Genomic DNA, 19934 nt, shown 5'->3' on the forward strand with positions numbered 1-19934 from the left:
GGCTATCGGGCGTGATGCGCAGCCGCAATTTGGATGTCGGTACTGATGATTGAGGGGCGTATGTTGATCCTGTATCAACTCATCGACGCAGCATTCAAAGCCTCAATCATGGCAAAAGACATCAAGAACGGAGGAAGGATGAAAGCGAAGGCACGGGCGAAAACATCAGCAGGAGGAAAAGTTGAAAGGCCGGGGAAAGTCTCGCTACTTGAAGGCTGAGGCTGAGTCCAGGCTATTGGCAATAGAAGTGCTCTACGCAAGTCCCGAAATGGCATTTCACTTTGTGGTCCAGCCTGCACACCGGCTGCCTGCAGCGATAATGGTTCGTATTGACGTGTGCGCACTCCGCCCAAGCTGATACAAGCGAGGCCTGTGCTAGTTGGGTCTCACAGCCGTGGCCGTTGTGGATGGTGGGCTGTACCACGTACGAAAGTCTCCGTCCGTCCAGGGATGGGCAACCAGAGATGGAAGCGGACTGCGCAACGGCGGGCCAGAACGAGATAAGGATAAAGGCATCGAGACGAATCGATTAGCACTGTGACGCGCTGTTTGACCGCCCAGAGATAGCTTCGTGGTTCATCCCGGGGAGGCGTTCGCCGCCGCGGACGGTGGACTGCAGACAAGGCTTGCCGCACGAGGAACCCATGCGCAATGGCTCTGGGGATGGGTTGAACTAGGAAACAAGAGTGCGGTTTTGGCACGCCAGGACCAGGCAAGGGGGACAGGGCGTCAACAAAAGCCATCTGAGCACGAAGTCAGCGACCCGTTCAATTGGCGCAGGGATCCTTGGGCTGACCTTGGCATGCAGCCGCAAAGCCTTGAGGACTTGGGACTCGGGCATGGAATGGCGTTCTGCAATCCCAATGGCGGAGGAAGAGAGTTCGAGCTGAAAAGAGAACAACACGGCGAGCCCATGTCAAAATAAAGTGGCAGAGTCTGACGAGAAATAGCGATGAGGAGCGATTCACTATTGGCTCAAAGGTAACCATCATTAGCTATGCTCGATAATGACACCCCTATCCTCATCGCCTTCAAGTGACTACCCACAATTCAGAGAGGGCATCTACATTCTGTCAGACTGTGCCAATTTTATTCTTCCAGAGGCTCGACGGCTGCTTAGTTCGGTCGGGGGGATATTCTAGCGCGAGAACGTGGGTTGGGAGGAGAGGAGTCGAGGCGTCGAGGTGGGTTGGTGGTGAGTGTCTAGACTCGCGCCTCCATCTGCCTCCCATCTGCATCTTCCCACTACTACAACTTGCCAGTGTCAACAACTTTCATCATGTCCTCATCAGACCATATTCCCCTGCAGGCTGCCCGCGATCCCCTGCATTGGTCCGGGAAATTACCGCTTTGTCAAAAACTGCAATCATCCTCGTACGTGATGATTGCTCCATGCGATCTACTCGTATCATTCCACGTGCGGAACATCCACCTCCTAGTCAAGCATTGTGCCACATGCTGCCCCTATCGATAGATCCTAGACCACGGTACACGGCCCGAATGAAGCACCACTACCTTTCAAGGTTCTGTGACACCGATCGAAAAAAGTCCGGCAGCCCCGAACAGCAAGCAGTCCTCTAGCACAAATATCCCGCAAGCTTCCCGACCGCGAACGATCCTTTTGAGTCAAATACCTTGTTGTCGCGAAGCGGTACAAGTGGGGATCTTGAGAAGCGAGAAGAGAAAACAGGGGCAGCTGCAGCAACACGGCGCGATGGATTCCTCGTGCACGTTCAATCCCTATTATTATGGGGCACTGACATAAAGACAACCCCAGATCCATCTAGACACATTTTGTCGTTTTCTCATAACTGAGCCTTGCCTGAGAGCAGGCGCTGAATGGCTTCATTGGTCAGAGGTGCGTACCCTGTTCCCTCTCTCTCAATCCAGAACATCCGGTCCTTGGTGCCTTCTGGCAGCAGGAAACCTGTCGAGAAACAATAAGCAGTGCGTTCATAGAGAGGGTGTCATCTGGGGAGTGACTCTCACCATCTTTTCGCAGACCTGTCTTCAACTTCTTCATAATGGTCGAAACCCGTTCGCTACCACTTTCACCGCTCAGACCACCCGAGTCTTGTGGCGCACCATCATGAACCAGAATTCGGACGAAGCGCGGCACCGCATATGCCGGCAGGGCGCTTTCTGAAGTACGCAGCCATTCTTCTAGTTGAGACATGATGTCCTGATGAGCTTGATCCGACCGCTCCAGAGGCACTCCCTTCAAAGTAATTGCTGCACAACCCAATTGTCCATCATACCCGTAATGGTTCATTGGGATGGCATAGACGTTGACAGAAGCAATCTGGGGATGTCTACTGATCCATGCTTCTACTTCGGTAGTGGAAATATTGTGACCTTTGGCGCGATAGGTATCTACCAAGCACCGTCAGCATTTTCACCATTATTGCGCCCAAGGCGAAGGTGTCATCGACAATCACGTACCTCCAAGTCGGTCACGAAATTGGATGAATCCATCTTCGTCCTACAAGAGATATCGGCTCAGCATGCTCTCTCTCCAATTTATGGCTTGAACTTACCATCACCATCGCGTCCCCGAATCGAATGTATTCGTCCCCTTTCTCGAAAACATCCCTCAGGGACTTTTTCAGAGTAGCCTCTGCACCACCCTCTCCGACGTAGTCGTGGCGCCTTTGGAATGGAGGGGCGATCTTGGAAATGGCCTCACCAATCTCTCCCAGCTGTGCCTTGATGCAAAACCCTGTCTTGGGATCTCTTAGCACTTCCCCTGTCTCGAAATCGGCTCTGATGATCCAGAACGACCTCTGGCCAAACCAGTTACCCCGTAGTATGGGTCCCCACCGGGCGACCTTTCCCACCCCGAGATCGTTCTTGTTCGAGTTCAGTAGCGAGGTTGTTCCCTCGCTTGATCCGTAATACTCTACTATCCAAGGGATTCCAAACCTTTCCCTGAATGCTTGCCACACATTGGGAGCCAGCCCCAGACCGAAGGCGAGATCAACCTGGTGATCTTTTTCGTTGGGAAATCGGGGATCTGGGGGGGACTGGACTAAATAACGGAACATTTCGCCGATATAGACGATGGCATTCGCCCGGGAGCGTCGAATGTCGGCCCAGAACTCCCGCCGGGAGAATCGCCGTGCAAGAATCACGGTCGCCGACGACGTAAATGCGGCCGGCAGGCAAGCGAAGGATGCCGTGCCGTGGAACAGGGGCAAGCAGACATACCACCTTCTGTGGCTTCCCTGCATGAATGGCCACATTCTTGGGAATCCAATCAGATGTTCATGTCCAAGCGGCCATATCAGAGCTTTGGGCATCCCTGTTGTTCCGGACGTAAAGAGATATTGCCCGGCATCGGTGGGACCGACCTTCGGTCTCTTGTGTTTGGGGAAGTCGGCCATCTCTGGTCTCACAGGAGGCAACTCGTCGTGCTTTAGCAACAAGGTCCCTTCGAGGCGAGGTTGAATAGGAGGGTACGAGTTATAGTCGTACAGAATGATCCTCGGAAGAGATGACGAGACCAGTCTTGAAGAGCCTTGGACAGCCTCGTCCTGCCCCAAAGCCTTTGCGAGGACATCATACAGCTCGTAAGTTGTGATGCAGACTGTGGCTTCGCTGACTTTGAGACAGTGCTTGATGTGGGTTCCGGTAATGGATGTATTGACCGGTGCAGCAATGGCACCGAGCTTGTACAGAGCCCACCAAGAAAAGATGAACTCTGGCGAGTTGTTGACGAACATTGCAACCACGGTTCGGTTCTTGATCCCGAGCGCTTCAAATGTTTCAGCCACTCGACCGATCTCTTCACGTAGTTGGCGGTACGTCCAGCTCCGGCCTTCAAAGACGAACGCCTCCTTGTCGGTGTGGTGGTTCTGGTCATAAGTCGAATGTATGATGTGGTAGAAGGACCAGTCGTCATCTCCGTATTTTGCGCACAAGTCCAGCGCGTACTTTTGGATATTCTTTGTTGATCGAATCTGGGCGAGGTCGCTGCGAATCGAGTATTTGGCATCGAGATACATGCTGATACCCGTGAACGCCGCGGCGGCGCCAGCAGCGAGCAGTGCCATTGCTGCTTGTGTAAGGCCTGAGGTGAAGTCTTGTCAAAGGCTGTGTGGCACGAGGGGGTATCGTAGTTTCAAAGGGAAGCAAAGAGACCACACACACCCCCTCTCTCTCTGTGGGTATCTGTCTCTCTCTCCCTCTGTCCCTTACGATCCATTTTGGGAAGAGCCTCGGATATGGTGGAGATGTGATGGGAATGACTCAATAATAGCCGTACAAGCCGTTTTAGTGCGGATCTGGCACCGCGGCTGGGACGAGGTAGTGCAGACCGGTCCACTCATCGTTGCGGCCTCCTCCAAGTACATTGCCTAGGTACATTGAGAGACTCTTCATTCTCCATGTCTCATTCCGTTTGACGATATGGGGGAAGTATATGCGGGGCGCGAATGATGGGGTAGAAAAAGGAAACCTGCGTCTAGCCTCATTTATGGTCGTCCGTATGTTTTCCAGGTGGCTGTCCGGTGGCGCATTTTATTCTCTGACGCAACTTCTCCAGACGCGTTATCAATGGGGGAGTGGCTTGTGGTCCTTTGGGATATAATATTGGTACCGTGAACAGCCACCAGAACGATCACACAAAAATCCCAGTGTCCGACCCCTCAACGTCGGGATGGACGACAGCACCATCTACAACGACTCCCGGCACAATATCTTGAGCTTTACTGACCACTCATCGGAAGGGGTGTCGCCTTTGGAACAAGATGTCTTGGACGAATACGAGAGGTTATCGAGGAACATGAAGGAGGTGAGTCACTCTCATCTCATCTCGTCGCGTCGCGTCGCGTTATGTCGGGTCGTCGACTCTACCATGCCATACTCTACCCTACCCTACCCTACCCTACACTCTTCACTCGAAAGATCGGTGGAGGGAGTGATATCCCATCCTGCACGGGAAGCAAGCAAGCAAGAGACGAAGAAGGGTGCCATCAAGTCTCCCTTCGTCGGATGGATGTAGATGCCATCCTGGGGAGGATTTCCTTTGTTGTGTTGCTTGGAAGGCGGTTACGGAAACCAACTTACTTCTCTTTTACGTCTCCCAAAAAAGCCAGTTCTAGTTCCAGTTCTAAGTTTTGTTCTATTCTGACACAACACTGTTATTTTCCCTCGAACAGCTCTCGTCTACGCTGGCCGACCTCTCCGGCGGACCCATCACGCTCGAAATCGCCGAGGGCCTTCGATTGTTGGAGCGCAAGGTCGCCAGCGTCTACACGCTGATGAAGGCGAGTGTGTACAGCATTGTGCTGCAACAGGGGCAGGTCGAGGGAGGAGACGATGCTGCCGGCGCCGCAGGCAGACCGGATGATGATGGGGGAGAGGCGGCCGAATAAATGTTTACAGGGCCAATTGGGGTCTTGTGCTTGTATTATGGATACCCCTTAGGGTAACGACATGAGGTAAACAGGACGGATACATACATCCCTTGACGAGCGACGCGAACTCATGAGCCACGACAAGGACTTGTCAAAACTGAGCGGCATGTTGGAAGTGTCGCCCTTTGCCGGTCAAAATTTGGTCCACCCTGAATTTGTACAAAAATACGACAGAGACGCAAACATGGTCTGCTGTCTAATGTCTGGTCTGGGAATGCTAATATACAAAATCCCTGATCTATGTTTGGCCTGCATAGTACACTTTGCGAACATCCACCAACTTCTTGCCTCGAGCCCTTGCGATATCCTCGGGGTGCTTCTGACTCAACAGAGCCTGCACCGCGGCCTTGACTGTGTTCATAGGATTCCTCGATCGTGTCACGCGGGCAGATAGATCGTGGATTCCCGCACACCTGCAAATCTCCCAAATATACTGTTGACATCTTAGCCCGAAGCCTGTCAACGGTACAGTTAGCAGTGCAATCTCGCCACGGATTGCGGAAGAACAGTACCTGGTGGTCTTGCATATAGTTCCAGCTCGGTGGCGCTGACCTTGGCCTTCAGATCTCCATAAATGGTTCGATTCTCGTACCGCAGAATGGGAACCATATTCCGGATGGCACGGTACTGACTCTGGACCAGAGCAGCAGAGCTTTCCTGAGACTTCCCTTCTCCGATACCGATGAGACCCTGACCGTTTCCGGCTATGCTTAGACAGTACATCTTTCTTATCTTGCCTAGCCTTGTCTGGTTCGTAACACTGTGGAAGATGAGGGTCTTGACCCGTAACTGCGCTATTTGTTTCTCGCTGTATCCGGTCATCTGCATCAACTGCAGGAGAGCAGGCGAAACGGCCCGTTCCTTTCTCTCAGTCCCTTCCTCATCTCTTTGAGATTTCTTTTTCTGAGGTTTGGCTGGCTCCGAAATTCTGGGCAAGTCCGGAGCAAGTGCAGTGGGAGGGTTTCTCTCGGCCTCTTCGCGTCCGACGGTCATGCGGAGATTCTTGTCAAACTTGTCCCATAGCTCTTGGTCATAGTCGTTTTCGCTTTTCGGCTCGGGGATCTTGTTGATGAACTTGACAAAGTCGTCCTCCAGCTCTTCATCCGTCTTTAGCCTCGACTTGTCATCGATATTGGTCATCGGTGCCCGCACTGGCTTATCTACCACCGGATCGATCTTGGTCAATTCATCGTAGTATTTCAGCTTCCAGGGATCTGTCCGCATGCCAGTCTGCGTTTGCAGTTGGTCAAGATCGATGAGTTTCTGAGCTGCCTCGATTGCTGCTCGCTGCTCCGGAGAGTATCGCTCAGGAAAGGTGCCATTTTGGACCGAAGGAAACTCCCTAGCTTTGGCGTTGAGATCCACTCGGTTGATCTCTGCCTTCACGCTGGGGAACCGCGGTTTTCGTTTCTGGTGGATGGGGGAGGAATGAAACTGACGGCGAGGAAAGGACTTTGGGCGAGAGGATCGTGAAAAGAGGCAGAAAAGACACTCTGAGGACCGAGCGACACTCATAGTGTCAATGCAGCTTGGGGCTGCGCAACAGGGTCGAGATGTTATATGCAAGTCGGAGTGTCGAAGTCGGATCGCAAGGAAACAAAATTGCTGGGCGTGTCAACTGAGCTGGACCCACGCTAATCTCTTTTGGGAATCTCGAGCGTGCGCCCTCACATTCTTCCTGTTCAGAAAGCACTTTTCATGTCAATACTCTCATCCTGGTCCCTTGATCTCAAACGAAGGTATCGGCTGCTACTGCTTTCTGCAGCGTATTACCCATCTAATTGTCCCACCTTCATTTGCCGATCCACATTCACGCCGCCCACGACTATGGTCTGGTGACAAGGCTGAATATTTGATATTTTAATTTTGGAGCCATCCCGAAAATGGAGCGATCTGATACCCAATTCCTAAGATTTAACAAGGACTCAATCTGTTATTAGATAGGGGATCTTGGATTCCCTGCTGATCAGTATCGTCGACTTCTCTTCCTCGAGATGGAAGACTTTCCAAGGTTCATCATCGGGCACCATGACCCTAAGAGGCCCTTGCCTGTCTCGATAGACACCATACAAGATGCACATGCTGCAAATGTGAGAGCACTATCGCTTCTGAAGTGGCACATGTCGACTGACTTTAGACAAGTACGACATGGTCACAAGCCCCATCACGACTCCCCATTTCCATTCCCGGGTCTTGACTCTGCTGTCTTCATCGCTTGCTCTGCATTCAGAAGAAGACATCACAAAGACTAAAAGCGCTTCGCCTATTGTTATCCCACCATTAACTCCAGCGGATACTCCTTTGACTCCTGACGAGTCCATCAGTCAAACCATCGGCGTCACCAGTTCCTGGATCGACCTAGGTTCTCCAGATCCGATCATCGCAGATATATCTCGACAAGTGCTTCAACTGGAAGTGGCATATGCTGCCTTCTGTGGACTCACATACGTCTTGATCGCAGGCCCTCTTCTGCGTGGTCACGGTGTCTCCGACAGCGGAATTGCCCAATATGCGAGGGCATTCTCGGACGCTCTGAGCCAAGGTCCCTATTTGCAGCTATACATTTGGTTTCCGATGATCGACCACTCCGAGGAACACATTGACCAGATGGGCAGCTTGGCACCATTTGCCCGTCAACAGTTTCTCGAGCAGGACGAGGCCGAAGTCGAAAGATTGGATGTTTTTGGATCCTGGGAGGCGTGGAACATGATTAGATCGATATGTAAATATCCTGCGAGGTTATGTGTAGGTGAGCATAATACATCTCTTCTACCATCCACCCTTGCGTGTTCTATACAGTCATTTGACGCTGACCGTCTCCAGCACTGTCGACACCAAAACTGCTCCCTCCAGTTCCCATCCAGTCAAGATGGTACTCGGAGCCCGTCCGGCTTATCACCCTCGACAAGGAGATATTTGCTAGGAACGCAAAAGGGTATCCCGTCCTGACTCGTGCGCATCAAGCCTTTGTTCTGAGATTCGCTCGGCTTCGTACGGCACCATGGTTCCTTCTGTGCGACGTGGGGACGATCCCTAGCAACAAAACGGACGGCAACACACTGAACCCATCGGCGACGGAGAACAATGCATTCCCTACCCTCGCCGAAGCAGCACAGAGTCCAAATCTCAAGGACGCGACCCCTCACCTCTCGTACATGCGCAATTTGCAAACCAAACAACCACCACAAACAGCCATTGATCGCTTTGGGGCCGGCTATCAAGATTACCTCCAAGCGCCCTTGCAGCCACTCTCCGTCAACCTCGAGAGTATCACTTACGAAGTCTTCGAGAAGGACCCGATCAAGTATGCATGGTATGAGCGTGCCATCGCTCGGGCCCTGCACGACTGGATTGAACAAGGAAAACCAACGTCCAACCCAGACGGACGAGTTGTTGTTGCTGTGGTTGGGGCAGGCCGTGGCCCGCTGGTCACTCGAGCACTCCAAGCAAGTCAAGATGTCGGCGTTGAGATTGACATGTGGGCATTGGAAAAGAACCCAAACGCATTTGTCCTTCTCGAGCGTCACAACAAGACGACGTGGAATGGCCGCGTAAATCTGGTGAAATCGGACATGAGGACGTGGAGGGGACCTATTCGCGCTGCGGACACACCACGACCGACTCGAAGATACAACACCTCCGCAGACAGTGACGATGACGACGACAATAAGAAGGAAAAGACTTCGCGGAAAGAAGAAGCCACCCCTGGTGGTCCCGAGTCAGCCTTCACAGGATCACCCAGTCTCGATAGCACGAACCTACTTGCCACAACCGCCCAGACTACTACGACCCCAACACCGTACAAGATTGACATTCTGATCAGCGAACTCCTAGGATCCTTTGGCGACAACGAGCTGTCCCCGGAATGTCTCGATGGGGTCCAGCACCTCCTGAACCCCGTGCACGGAATCTCCATCCCGGCCTCGTACACGGCACATGTCACGCCGATCGCGGCGCCCAAGCTCCACGCGGACATCTTGCACGGAATGACCAGCAACGCCAACGCGAGCGAGACGCCGTATGTGGTCATGTTCAACGCGATCGACTACCTGAGCACGAAGCCGGGTGCTGCGGCGGCGGAATCCGAGGCACAGCATAAAATGCCGGCAACTGTGAGTACTATCCACCGTCGTCCGATTCCCGGCGATTTATCGAGTCCTATTTCCCCCTCGGAAACGGCAGACACGACGGCGACGCCATATTCCAAAGCGCACACTCGCCAGCCGGTGCAGCAATCCTTCTCCTCGCCCCCGCCACAAGTACCACCGACGCCAGTCCCCATCATCCAGCAGACATGGGCGTTCCAGCACCCGAACCCGGCCCTGCCCAGCCTGACGCCTTCGACCATCGGGACGACAACGACCGAACCCTCGCTCACAAACAGCCACAACGCCCGCTCGTGTCAGTTGACGTTCCCCATCCCGCATCGGGGCGCATGCCACGGGCTGGCGGGGTACTTTGAGACGGTGCTCTACAAGGGCGTCGAGCTGTCGACGAATCCGGAGACCATGGACCAAAAGAGCGAGGGCATGATTAGTTGGTTCCCGATCTTTTTTCCCTTGAAGGTGAGTTGATGGCCCTTACTCTTCCTCTTCTATTCACCACTGTCACCCTGTTTCCCCTCCTTCTTTTTCCTTTTTTTTTCCCTGCTCTTTTCTCTTTCCCTCTTTGTCCCTCTTCTTGTCATTCTCCTTTTCCTGTCTCTTTCCCTTTGTAAAAGAAGAGATTCTAACCACTCGTTCCCCACCGCGGAATGAACTCGACAGACACCCCTCTTCCTCCCCGACAAATCCGAACTCACCCTGACAATGTGGCGCAAAACCGACGACCGCAAAGTCTGGTACGAGTGGCTTGTCGACGTCTACGTCTACATTCCCTCTCCCGGTCCTGCGTCTACCACTGTACCTGTGTCTCAGACGCCATCTCACTCTGGAACCACGCCGGCGGCAACGCAATCAGCAGAGAAGAAGAAGAACTCAGAAGACAGCAGCAGTGGAGATAAGGACAAGGCCAAGAGGAAAAGTGTCCCACCACCGCCGGTGGCGACGGCAGCAGCAAACTCAGCACATCGCATTGGCGGCGCTGCTGTACGAGGGCAAGGGCGCGGACGTGGACGCAGAATGCGAATCGGTGGGAGCGAGCTGCATTCGTCGGAGAAGGAGGCGTGTTTGATGTAAGGCTGTCAGGCTGTCGGCATGGTAGGCATGTAAGCACGTATGGATCTGAGAAAAATGATACCTACATGCCTATGATAGGTTACCTAGGTTATGATAAAGTATTTTGGCAAAGCAAAGTAGTGAGCAGGTTTACCTTGATGGGCATGTAAACACTCACTCACTCAGCATGACGAGCAACAACTAACACCGTCAGGTCCAGTCAAGTCAGGTCAGACATGAAAATCGGGTCGGTTTGCATTGTTTCCTGCCATCCTTCATATGTAGATGTATGTCTGTATGTAGCAAGAACCAAAGACCAGAAGACCCGTCGCCCACCTGGCAATTGCAAAGTTTTTTCTCTCGCAACTCGCGCGTTGCCTGTATGGCTCCCGTGCTCCGATATTCCCTGCCCTGCCCAGCCCAGCCCAGCCTAGCCAACCCTGAAATTCTTGCAGCTTCTTGAGTATTCGATTTGAAGCAAATCTGTGGTTCCCATGTTCCCTTGACGCCCATGTCTCTCGATCCCTCCGCAAGATCTGGAAGTTGCAATTTGTAATGCCCTCGTCCGTTTCCCAGTCTATACCTAGGCTTTGCCGTTTCAAACAACGCAGCCGTGTCTTCGGGGGTTACGTACCCTCGTCTCATCGTCTCATGTTGTCTTCTGTCCATTGACACCGTTCACGTCACCGTCGGTCCCGGAAACAACTGTTGGCCTTGAATCATCCTTTACCGCCTCTACAGCGTCATGAGTCTGGAGACTCTCCACTCCGCCTAGCAGCTTCTTCAGGTCACCAGCACCGTTCTCATTTTGTCTGAATTTTGAACTTCTCGTTTGGATCGAGTCGAGATTGTCCTCAGGGTTGAAGAATGAAGATGATGGCCCTCCTGTAGCCTTGACGCCAGAACTAGGAGTGCTTGAACCGCTAACCTTGGCGACATCCTCGGTTAGACCTCTCCTGATGGCGAGCACGTTGTCCACAATGACCGCATCGATCCCCTGCTTCACTTGCTTCCTCACCATCGCACTGTCGTTGTTCAGCGTCCCATAACTCACGCATACAAGTCCGCTTTCCTTGACAACCTTGACCAGCCTAGGCGCGGCGACGAAAGGTTCTGCCGCACTGACCACACCAAGCAGATTCCAACGGCTGGCGAAGCGAATCGCTTCTTGCAGTGAAGTGGCGCGGATGTCGCCCGCAGGACTCGTGCCAGAGTCGGTCAGGAACAGCACTGGAATGCTGGGCTGCTTGAAGGACAGCAGAAGACAGATGTCGGGGTTGAAGCTCGAGAAAATGATGTTTCTTCCCTTGCCCAATTCATACACTTTGGCAAGCACCGTGTCCACAAATGAGTTCAATTCCACGGCATACGTGTCCATTTCCTCGTCCTCGCTTTCGTATAGCATGGGGTACTTCATCTCAATGTTGAAGCCCACTTCTTGTGGAATCTTCTTGAACATCTCCTCGAGAGTGGCAAAGGGCGCTTGGATATGGTTGCCTCGAGTGTTGCCCTTGAATCCTTTCTTCTTGAAGTCGCGCGTATGTTTCATCCGCTCATCCATCTCAAGAGACTCGTTGCTGGTAGCCCCGCTCACAGACATGGATCTTAGTCTGCTTGCTCTTATGTCTCGCTCGACGCTCTTCAGACTGGCCGTTTTCGGCTTTTCAAAGGGTACAGGTGAAGCTGGTCTCGAATGGCGGGGTGTTCGCATGTCGTTGACGTGGAGGAATTGCTCGAGTGTAAGGGTATGCACGGGAGCATCGATACCCGTTTCACTGACGAGGAAATCGTGATAAATGACAGGCACGTGGTCTTTTGTGAGCTGCACATCAAACTCGACGTACGAAGCACCTAGACTGGCCGCCGCGATGAAGGATTGAATGGTGTTCTCGCCCAGCTGAAGAGATCTTCTGCCGGCGGCAAAATTCTTGCCCAGTCCACGATGGCCTATGACCATGGTCGATGCCATACTCCTCCAGTACGTTTGATTTTCTGTTACTGACATATTAGGGTGATTGAAGGGTGTGATGACGAGAAAGTTGAATGTAACAGAGCCAATAACCTCCAGATCGCTTGCCGCAACAATCGGAATCGTTACATCGCCTTGTAGTGACATCTTTTTGGTTCCAACACTCGACTTGATGCTTGAAAGCAAGGCAACACCACGTCCGACCACGCGGTCTTGAGAACCAGCATAAGTCGGGATCAGATCAAAGTACAATTTGACCTTGGATGGGTCGGCTGCGTGGAAGACAATTGGTTCTGTCGAAATGTTGTCTTGGACTGGGAGGTCAATGACTTCGGGTTCACCCTCAGCGGCTTTGGCCGAGACGACAATGGAAAGAGCTGTGTCGAGCTGTGTAGAGTGAGCACTTGACAGGGGGATTCGGTCAAGGTTAACCGCACGGATACTTTTGCGAGTGTCCATAGTCCCAAGGCTGACCAAGATCATGCTCTTGTCGGTCAAATATCGATGACCAAAGGTCTTGACAGCCTCAGTTGTCTTGATTGTTTGCCCATTTGATCCCAGACCATTGGAGTTCCGTTCATTCAGCGATGACAACAGTGGAGGAGACGTCGAAGCGAGGAAGACGTCCGCTTCGGTGTCCGCTTCATGCATGACGCGGTCGAGCCTCTGTGCTATGTCGACATGCCCTCTCAAAGCTGCATGCTCCTTTGCATTCCAGCCTGACGAATCCAAGCGCTCTAGATCAGCTCCATGATCAATGAGCAGCTCCACAACTGGAGGATGGCCGTCGACACAAGCAATGAACAATGGCGTCCATCCGTAAGTCTTCTCGGCCAGTTCGATATTGGCTTTTTGCTCATCGGTGCCCTCGAGTAGCAGCCTGGCGCATTCTACATGACCGAATCTAGCAGCCACGTGGAGCGCCGTATCGCCTTGCTCATCCTGGTAATTGATGTCGACGCCTGCTTGTATAAGAAGTCGGACGATTTCGATGAAATTTGCTTTGGTAGCCAAAGCCAGAACAACTGATGACTTGGCTGATCTTCGCTTGATAGAGGGGGTCATGCTCTTCTCGGCATCGAGTAAAGCTTTGGTTGTCAGTGGATGACCGCCAATAGCGCTGAGATGCAAGGGTGCCCATCCGTCATCGTCCTGCCAGTTGGGACCGTCAATGCCTTCCGTAACGTCGAACAATTTCCACGCCTTGAGATGCTCAATGATGATCTCACACATGACCCTAATGCCATACTCTGCCGCAAAATGTATAGGCGTTCTCCCGGCGCTATCTCTCGCTAATAGAGCTGGTCGTTGTGACGCTTTGAGGTGATCAAGCAGGAATTGGAGGAACACAACAGCCTCGTCTTCACGCGTCACATTTTGCACCCGCTGATCTTCCTGTAAAATCGAGCGCTTCAAGGCAAGGGACGGATGCGTCGCGGGAGTGATAAAGTTGTGGAGGTCGGCTTCAGCATCGGCTTGGGGATCGGTCGCGGGTTCCTGGCTTGTGTGCGACTGCTTGCGGCCTACCGAGACTATAAGACGATGGATGCAATTGCGGCGATTAATATCGTCTTGAGCATCCAGAAAGACAACTTCGCGCAGCAGGCACGCCGCACAAGCCCGACTCCGAGAAGAGATTGCCCTCTGAAGGAGATTATTCAGTAGTGATTGCACCGCTGCGTCTGTGTTTTCGGTTCCCGGTTTCGTTATACCCATGATCCATTCTTTTAGGCTTCGCGCATCGTCTTGACGGATCTTGATCTCGATTTTGGCCAACTGCTCCACAGATATGTTCAAAGAAGGCCGAGATGTTGTCCGTTTCAATGACCCCGAGGAAATAGAAGCAACGTCGTCGGCGGGATTTGGAGCGGCGGCTGCCACCTCACTCAAGACGGAGATCCAGTCATTGATTTTGTTCAATGATGTAAAGAGCTGGGTATTTGTCGCAAAGGCCGACGGATCCACCTTCAGCTCGAGGTATTTCTTTTGCGCATGGGCTGCGGGTATTCTTTTGTCCAACTTCTTTGTGATTTTGATAAAGCCCCTCCTGTTGACTTCTCCATACCATTGTAACTTTCTCAGGTCGCCCCGGAGTTCCAGAAGCGCCGCAAGGAGGTCTTCACGTTCATCTGCGTCGAGCTGGGTTGCAGCCTGAGGCGAGATTCCATATCTATCTTCAAGAAGTTTCAGACGTCGTGCAAAGTCCTGGAACTTTTTATTGTAGAAGTAGTCCACGTCCTCGAGATTCCGGTCCAAGGTGTAGAAGAATCCTAGAATACAATATGAGTGTCACGACGGTTGGTTTTCATGTCAACCCAATCCTACCAGCCAGATCGGGAATATCTCCATCTTGCTTCTCTCCTCCCGCCGCCGCAGCAGCCTTGATGAGCTTCTTCAGGGCCTTGTAGTTTATGTAGGACGATGCCCATTCCGGGACTTGGTTTCGAGGAAGATTCCGACCAAACTTCATGGCGTTCAGGACCTTTCCCGACTCAATCTTTCAATGAGGTCTAGAATTGCAGACTCGCCTCGGCGTGAGGGACAGGGGTAGGAAAAGTTAGAAGGGAGGAAGCATAGGAGCTACTGAAAGCCCTGGAAAGAGCGGCTACAGTCTGACGTTCATTCTGATTCGTACGCGGAGGACAGGAATGAAGGGATGGAACCGTGAGCACTTGGCCATGCTCCCTGGATGAGAGCAAGGGAGGACGAAGATGCACTGTGTAACATGTGGAGGGGCAGGTGAGGGTACTCGTAAAATTTGAGTGAAAATGTGTCCCCGGGTTCTTTGTGTCGCCGCTTACCGCTTGCCGCTTGCCGCTTCGACCGCGGAGAGAAGGATTTGGGCCTGTTTGTGACTGACGGGGGAGGACGGGGGAGGAAAAGTATTGTGCGACGGTGCTGATTGATGAGTGAGTGAAAAGAATGGTGATGGAGGCGTGTTACAGCTCCAAAAATTCATTGGCCTCCGCAGTTGCTTTGGCGACACCTGGCCTGATTGGTTGACCCAGACCGCTCTCCCCTGGCCGTTTGACCGCCCACGCAGCCCGATGCTTTAAGCGCGGTTAGGTATCTACACTATGACGTTGAAGCCCCAGCAGTGGCGATTCTGGCATCCCGTTGTATAGTCAGGAGGCTCCCCCTTTGCCCCCAAAAGTACCTCGTATAGGTAGATCATGCGCCCTCACGGATCTGGTCACGAACATCTCGGTCAAAAATTAACCGTACAGAGAGACACATGGAAAATGTTTCCACAAGCTCAATCCATAGTATAGAGAGACAACAAAGACAACGAGCGAGCGGCCGGCCAATCTCCCCTCCCTAGTCTCCAGTAGTCCGCTGTATATCTGTACATGCGCAGTTTTGGAAATATCTCAAACGCCGCATATGCTTGGAGACCCCGGAATTCACAGCGTGCTTTCATCATCATCAAAAGGGACGAGTAAGCCGCTTGACCTTCGTGTCTCATGACATGTTTTATCCTTTCCGTACGCCCCCCTAACGCCCATGCACCACCAGTAACTGACCACCATGAAACGGGCAAACAAGCTTTCTTCAATGAGTGAGAGAAACAAGAAAAATTCCATCACCGTCACCGCCCAATTTGCGTGGTTGCGCTGTCTTGCATCACGATCGCGTCTTCGTCGTCGTGGTGCAGTGTCACACTGTTGAATTCCAGGAATGGATCCGCAATCTCTCCTCCAGGTGTCGCCAAAGCCGAATCCAATGGGACCCCCTTTAGTCGGCTTGCCGGGCCTCCGATGTCGACACTGCCGCTATCCTTGACCGTTCTGAAGTTCACTGTGTCGAGAGCCTTGCCTTGGTGAGGAATCATAGGTGGCTTCATATGGCGGAGAAGAGCCCAAGTTATAGGTCGGAAGAACGGATGATTTTTGACGTCCGAAGCACCTGCCCGAGAGCCCAACCGTTTGACCTCGTCTTTGATCAAAAGCTTTCTGATAAGCGACTTGCAGAGGCTTAGAGAGGTCAGCAAAGATCCCGAACCTCGGATAAGCAATAAGTACTTACTTGCTGACCTGGGTCACGTGAGAATGGTCAGGGAAGGGCACTTCGTCCCTCAGAATGTTTGCAAAGGTCGCGTTTCGGTTTTTACCCTTGAAAGGGGTTGTCCCAAACAGCATCTCATAGATCAGAATACCCAATGTCCACCAGTCAACCGCACTAGTATGCCCATTTCCTTTGATCACTTCGGGAGCAATATACTCTTCCGTACCGACAAAGGAATTCGTGCGGAAGTCGGCGATGCACGACTTGGTGTCGACCAGAGGATATCCGGTGGGGTTCGAGGCGTTTCGAGTCCCCAAAATCATGGTCGGCGCACCTCCAGAATCCGATTGCTTAGATAAATCAAAGTCGGATAGCATGATGTGTCCTGACTGGTGAAGGAGGATGTCTATGATGGTCAGTACACAGGGAGCAATATTGGGGTCGAAAGCACTTACTTTCGGGTTTCAAATCACGGTAGATGAAACCCATCAGGTGCAGATACTCCAGCGCGGCTGTGACTTCGGCAGCATAGAACCGAGCATCTTCCTCACCGACACATTTGTTTGGTCGAGTTTGTAAAGCTCTGAAAAACTCGCCTCCGCTACAATACTCCATGCACAGGTACAGGTGATCTTCGGACTGAAAAGAATGATACAGGGTAACAATGAAAGGGTGGTTGCTCGTGGCCAGAATCTCCTGCTCAGCCAGTGCTCTCTTGATCTTGTTACGCTTGATCATTTCCTTCTTGCTCAGCACTGGAAAGAAGTCAGCGTTGCGTCATTTGGGGAGCTATGGAATAGGCAGAAGTAACCTTTCATGGCATATAGCCGGTTCGATTTCTTCTCGCGCACGAGGTATACTTTACCAACATCGCCCTTGCCGATCAATTTGATCTTATCGAAACTGTGCGGGCCCACTTCTACATTTCGGACTTTGATCGAATTGGAGCTGTAGGTCCTTCGAAAGGCGGCGGACTGTCGAATCTGTCCCGGTAACGGAATCTTGCCAGGCTTAGGTGGGAGGCTATGGGTGCTCGAGTCCTCCTGAGGAATCATACCCAACCTGGGCAATGAGCCATTGACCACAGCCAGAGGCTCCTTTCCTAATTCCGCTGTAGACGGACGCTCCGTAGTTGGCTTGTTCCCACTGAAAAGACCTTGGGCATTTGGGGCCGAAGCCACTCTTCTCAACTTCCGTGCCAATTCCTCCTTACCAGCTGTGACCGCCTTCTCTTCAACCGCTGTACCATTCACATGAACTTTTGGTGTATCTGGAGGCGAAGGCGGAACGCTGCCCTCATTGTGGTGGCGCAAGGCAGGAAGGCCTTGATGGACGAAGTAGGGGTTGGCCTGGGCCGTTGGAGAGGCGATGGCGTCGTCGAGAGGATGTCCCTCACTAGCAACAGTAGTCGATCTATTTCTATTTAAACCGGGCAGAAACCTAGACTGTTTGACGGGTTTGGATTCAGTCTTGGGAGTGGGCAACCCATCCGAGCCTATCGAGGTCTGACTTCCACCACTATTGATACGGAAGAAGTTTTTCAGCTTGGTTGTAGTCGGAGTGTGAGTACCGGAGGCCGGTTCGCCGTTCAGATGCTTCTTCGAGGAGAAGGACAAGGAGGAAAAATTGCGTTTCTCGGTGGTGGCGGCCATGATGCTGCAGGGTGCCAATTCAATGGATCCACAGAATCAGTATATCAAAGGGGTCGAAAGCTCTCTGATCGGTAGAAAGGTAAATGTAAGTGGGAAGAGAGCCCTTGGGTTCAGACAGAGGGAATGGGGCGAGCAAAGAGCGGACTTGGGGGCTGTTCTGAAGAGGTGAGGTTCGGATAGGGCGATTTTTGGTGGTACGGAGAACGGACAAGGGACGAACGAGGGAGGGAAGGAGGATCGGATGCGGCTAGGGCTAACGGTGGTGCGCCATGTCAGGATTCTGTCCTCGGATGAATATGGACGACACTTGGACTTGTCCAAGTGAACGAAGATGGTGAATCAACCCGTGGGAAAGGGGGGTTGGGTGGTTATGGTATGGCCTTTTGGTTGAAGTGAAGTAAAGAACTGAGAAATGAATGGGGATTGGGGGTGGTGGAATTGATAATATGGGTTCAAGTCACTTAGTAAGTTGCGGCTGGAGGAATTGGCAGGGACCGCAGGCGGGAGTTGCAGGTGTCAGTATCGGTACTATTTAGCTGGAGGGAGTGGGTAGGATTATTGGCGTCTGCGATTATGGTCGCGGTCGCAGTCGCGGTTGTTTCTCTCGCCCTCTCTCGGTACAGAACGGTCTCTCCCTTGGCTTTTCCTTTGGCTAAACCTTATATCTCCAACTTCTACTTGTAGAGGTGAAGGGGGTCATGGAGGGGTTCGTTTGCTCTTCTGGGCATTATGGAGGGGGCAAACAAGGTCAGTCAAAGGATCCAAACAGTAGTGACAACCTGGTGAATACCTTATAATATGAAAGTGTCCTTACCCCGCCCCTGCCTGCGCCTTGCTTGCGCCTGTACCTACAAGAATAGTAGAGAGTGAGGCACCCTGGGCACCTCGTATTAACGACACCAGCGAGGTACCGAGTACAATGATCTCCATTTCCATCTCCATTCCATCTGCCCTGCCATGGCTTGCTTGACCTGCCTGGACGGGCCTGGCCCTTGATTGTCAGGTCTCGAATCGGATGTCTTCATGCCCACCCCCCTTCGTCACCGTGCATCCTCATATGCATATCAACTCCCTCTCCTGCCTTTGGCACCCATTTGGTGCGCCTCGATTGATTTCTCAGCACAAGAATTTTCCATCTTGCCACCAGCAGAACATCCACCACATCCACCAATTGGCTAAATCTGGACTCCCCATACTCCTATCTCGTGTCTTCGTTGTCTCTAACCTGAGACACCAACCCAAAAGGCACTCTGGGCGTCACATACAACAACGTCACTCAATCGAGAATCAGGGACGTGACAGGTCGAAAAGTGACATGTTCATTCAGCCTTATTCGTACTCACAGATATCCTGCTGGCACAACCTAGCCGCTGTTTGTATCTTGCTCCTCACTGTTGTGCCTTCCAATGTCGCCCAGTACTTGAATACACGTGCATGTCGTTCACTTGTTCACAGGTCGCCTGTCACCCGCTCAATACCAGCTTCTGGCACCCATTCCACAATGCCCTCATGATCATAACCAGGTCAAGCCCCCAATGACAACTTTTTTTGTCTTTCCGTTTGTCTTGCAATATTCGGTGACACGATACAACCAACCATGATTAGGTCCCAAGCAATGTCACCCAATAGACATGTCCAATTCCTGCCGTATCATACACTTCTGAAAAGAAATAGCCTGGTATTCAATTGGAGTTCCGCCACCCGATGTGTAAAGACCCTCTTTGGTCCGTCTTCC

The 19934-nt window shown here is 52.3% G+C and overlaps 6 protein-coding genes across 6 annotated transcripts; 2 read left to right on the forward strand and 4 right to left on the reverse strand.

Moving 5' to 3' along the window:
- Positions 1–1805: 1805 nt before the first annotated feature.
- On the reverse strand, positions 1806–4052 carry Z517_05230 (uncharacterized protein; the record flags this gene model as incomplete). The annotated part of the gene is made up of 4 exons (XM_013430557.1): positions 1806–1927; positions 1990–2373; positions 2443–2482; positions 2538–4052. The coding sequence occupies 4 exons, from the start codon at positions 4050–4052 to the stop codon at positions 1806–1808; spliced, it is 2061 nt and encodes a 686-aa protein (XP_013286011.1).
- Positions 4053–4657: 605 nt separating this feature from the next.
- On the forward strand, positions 4658–5375 carry Z517_05231 (uncharacterized protein; the record flags this gene model as incomplete). Its single annotated transcript, XM_013430558.1, has 2 exons — positions 4658–4792; positions 5160–5375. 2 exons carry the CDS (start codon positions 4658–4660, stop codon positions 5373–5375), a joined length of 351 nt encoding a protein of 116 aa, XP_013286012.1.
- A 280-nt stretch (positions 5376–5655) lies between these two features.
- Z517_05232 (uncharacterized protein) lies at positions 5656–6932 on the reverse strand (the record flags this gene model as incomplete). Its single annotated transcript, XM_013430559.1, has 2 exons — positions 5656–5873; positions 5930–6932. The coding sequence occupies 2 exons, from the start codon at positions 6930–6932 to the stop codon at positions 5656–5658; spliced, it is 1221 nt and encodes a 406-aa protein (XP_013286013.1).
- Positions 6933–7411: 479 nt separating this feature from the next.
- Z517_05233 (uncharacterized protein) lies at positions 7412–10594 on the forward strand (the record flags this gene model as incomplete). The annotated part of the gene is made up of 5 exons (XM_013430560.1): positions 7412–7507; positions 7560–8166; positions 8241–9533; positions 9678–9982; positions 10184–10594. 5 exons carry the CDS (start codon positions 7412–7414, stop codon positions 10592–10594), a joined length of 2712 nt encoding a protein of 903 aa, XP_013286014.1.
- Positions 10595–11222: 628 nt separating this feature from the next.
- Z517_05234 (uncharacterized protein) lies at positions 11223–15012 on the reverse strand (the record flags this gene model as incomplete). The annotated part of the gene is made up of 2 exons (XM_013430561.1): positions 11223–14812; positions 14868–15012. 2 exons carry the CDS (start codon positions 15010–15012, stop codon positions 11223–11225), a joined length of 3735 nt encoding a protein of 1244 aa, XP_013286015.1.
- A 1119-nt stretch (positions 15013–16131) lies between these two features.
- Z517_05235 (serine/threonine-protein kinase nrc-2) lies at positions 16132–18199 on the reverse strand (the record flags this gene model as incomplete). The annotated part of the gene is made up of 4 exons (XM_013430562.1): positions 16132–16516; positions 16569–16953; positions 17003–17302; positions 17359–18199. 4 exons carry the CDS (start codon positions 18197–18199, stop codon positions 16132–16134), a joined length of 1911 nt encoding a protein of 636 aa, XP_013286016.1.
- Between the last annotated feature and the right edge of the window lie 1735 nt (positions 18200–19934).

This window comes from Fonsecaea pedrosoi, assembly GCF_000835455.1.
Source record: "Fonsecaea pedrosoi CBS 271.37 unplaced genomic scaffold supercont1.3, whole genome shotgun sequence".
Taxonomy (NCBI): domain Eukaryota; kingdom Fungi; phylum Ascomycota; class Eurotiomycetes; order Chaetothyriales; family Herpotrichiellaceae; genus Fonsecaea; species Fonsecaea pedrosoi.